The 1982-nt window shown below is 37.6% G+C and overlaps 1 protein-coding gene across 1 annotated transcript in view; it reads left to right on the top strand.

Moving 5' to 3' along the window:
- Positions 1-1982, top strand: part of LOC119309139 (pyridoxal kinase-like) — an 11888-nt gene that overhangs the window by 1905 nt on the left and 8001 nt on the right. The window contains exons 3-7 of the mRNA XM_037585201.1: positions 461-554; positions 631-735; positions 923-1006; positions 1131-1204; positions 1621-1685. Of these exons, the coding sequence (XP_037441098.1) occupies positions 461-554; positions 631-735; positions 923-1006; positions 1131-1204; positions 1621-1685 (422 nt within the window). The remainder of the gene's footprint in view (positions 1-460; positions 555-630; positions 736-922; positions 1007-1130; positions 1205-1620; positions 1686-1982) is intronic.

Here is a 1982-nt window from a genome sequence, read left to right as displayed (position 1 = left end):
CATCTGCCATGATCTTGCTTAGCTACTTGCATCTACGAGCAATTGGCGGCTGTATGGTACGATAGTCTGGGTTTGGGAGCAAATCAAGTGTTTTGCGGGTTCTAAGATCTCGGTGGCTAGGCCGAGAACACCAGTTGTACTCAAGACATTTGCAAGTGCTCCATGACTGAAATTTTTATTTTTATCATATCAGACAAGCATGCGTGCTGTGCTGCTTGCACACCGTCATCATGATTGTCTCCCATTGTGTAGTGTCACCAAGTCGTGTGGTTGCTTACTGGTGAATGCAGTTGTTGTATGGCTCACATATGATCATACTGGATTGGGGATTGTTTAGTGTACAATAATAACTGTGCACAGCATTGTTTCAGAAATCAGGAGTACTAGTAAATTACTGAAAATTTTGTGTTTGATTCGATTTATTTATGTCCTCTACTCATGCTGCTTTTCCTTAATTCAGGGCTACGTTGGCAACAAATCTGCTGTCTTTCCGTTGCAACTCCTTGGTTTTGATGTGGATCCGATAAACTCTGTACAGTTTTCTAATCATACAGGTATATAATTGGCTATTTGGTACAATGTGCAATATGTCTGGCACGCCTAAATATTTCCCACTATGTGTTATCTCAGGATATCCAAAATTTAGAGGACAGGTTCTCAATGGCAATCAGCTGTGGGATCTTATTGAAGGACTCGAGGAAAATGAATTATTGCACTATACACATTTGTTAACAGGTGAATGACCATTACGACTTCTTCAATTTGGGATTTCCCATCCTTCATGCCAAAAGCAAGTTGATTGGTCTTCAATGGCAGACCATTAATCATCATCTCCTTTTAATCAAACATAATGCTTTATACACAAAAAAAGCATGCTATTTGTTTACTTTCTTGAAGTAACATGCTATTTATTGGTACTCAGGTTACATCGGCTCTGTTTCCTTTTTAAATACAGTGCTACAAGTCGTCGACAAATTACGATCAGTCAATCCTGATCTTATATACGGTAAACCTTTTCTCACCTCCATTATCTATATGGTCAGTTCTGTTGTACAAAATCTTATGGGGCATTATGTCATAAACAAATTCTAGATAGAATTTGCTAATACATGTCCACAAACGCTCTGCAGTTTGCGACCCGGTTCTAGGTGATGAAGGCAAACTATATGTTCCTCAGGATTTAGTATCTGTTTATCAGGAGAAGGTGATTTAGCCCATTTCAACTTGCTAAAGTTTTCTTCTATGATATCAAATGCTGGGAATTACTTATTGTAAGGGTAGTTAGCATGTTACCAAAAAAAAACCCTGCAAGTTTGTACTGCACTCCAGCATCCATTACTCACGACTTCAATAAGCAAATCCATTCCCTAGACTGAAGGTTTACATTTTTTTAATAAAACAGTACATATAGGCAGCTACATCTCCTTTCCCCTTTAGAAGTTAGTCGAACAGTTATGCGCAGTGTGTTCCGTGCTTCGTTCAATTAACTTCTCCCATTTACCTATTGAGCTATGGCTTGGAAATTATATAATATGACAGTGTAATTTCGAATGTGTTTAATGCTCATAATGCTTTGTGCTCATTGTAATGTATTCTTTTTTCTCATCAAATAATCTCCAGGTCGTCCCAGTTGCTTCAATGCTTACACCAAACCAATTTGAAGTTGAACTACTCACAGGATTAAGGTATTCATTCTATTCTTTTTGGAAAAGGAAAATGAGAGCTATTCTCTTTATTGTCATATATACCCCGTCAATCCACCATACTTCTGTTCTGTATCAGATTCCATATAAATTCAAATTTAGCACTTCCAGGAAAGAAAAAAAACACACATACTGCTAAGTTTGGCCTGAGTAGTCCATTTTTAATACCATTTTGTGGGTTCTATAGTTAATCTTTAACTCGAGGGGTAATGTGTGGGTTAGGGTGCAGCGATTTGAAAATTGTGACCTATATACATGTGATACCTAAGAACGAAACAA

The sequence above is a fragment of the Triticum dicoccoides genome, chromosome 5B (assembly GCF_002162155.2).
Source record: "Triticum dicoccoides isolate Atlit2015 ecotype Zavitan chromosome 5B, WEW_v2.0, whole genome shotgun sequence".
NCBI classification, from domain to species: domain Eukaryota; kingdom Viridiplantae; phylum Streptophyta; class Magnoliopsida; order Poales; family Poaceae; genus Triticum; species Triticum dicoccoides.
Note: the sequence above shows the minus strand (reverse complement) of the source record. Positions and strands in the feature narration are given on the sequence as shown.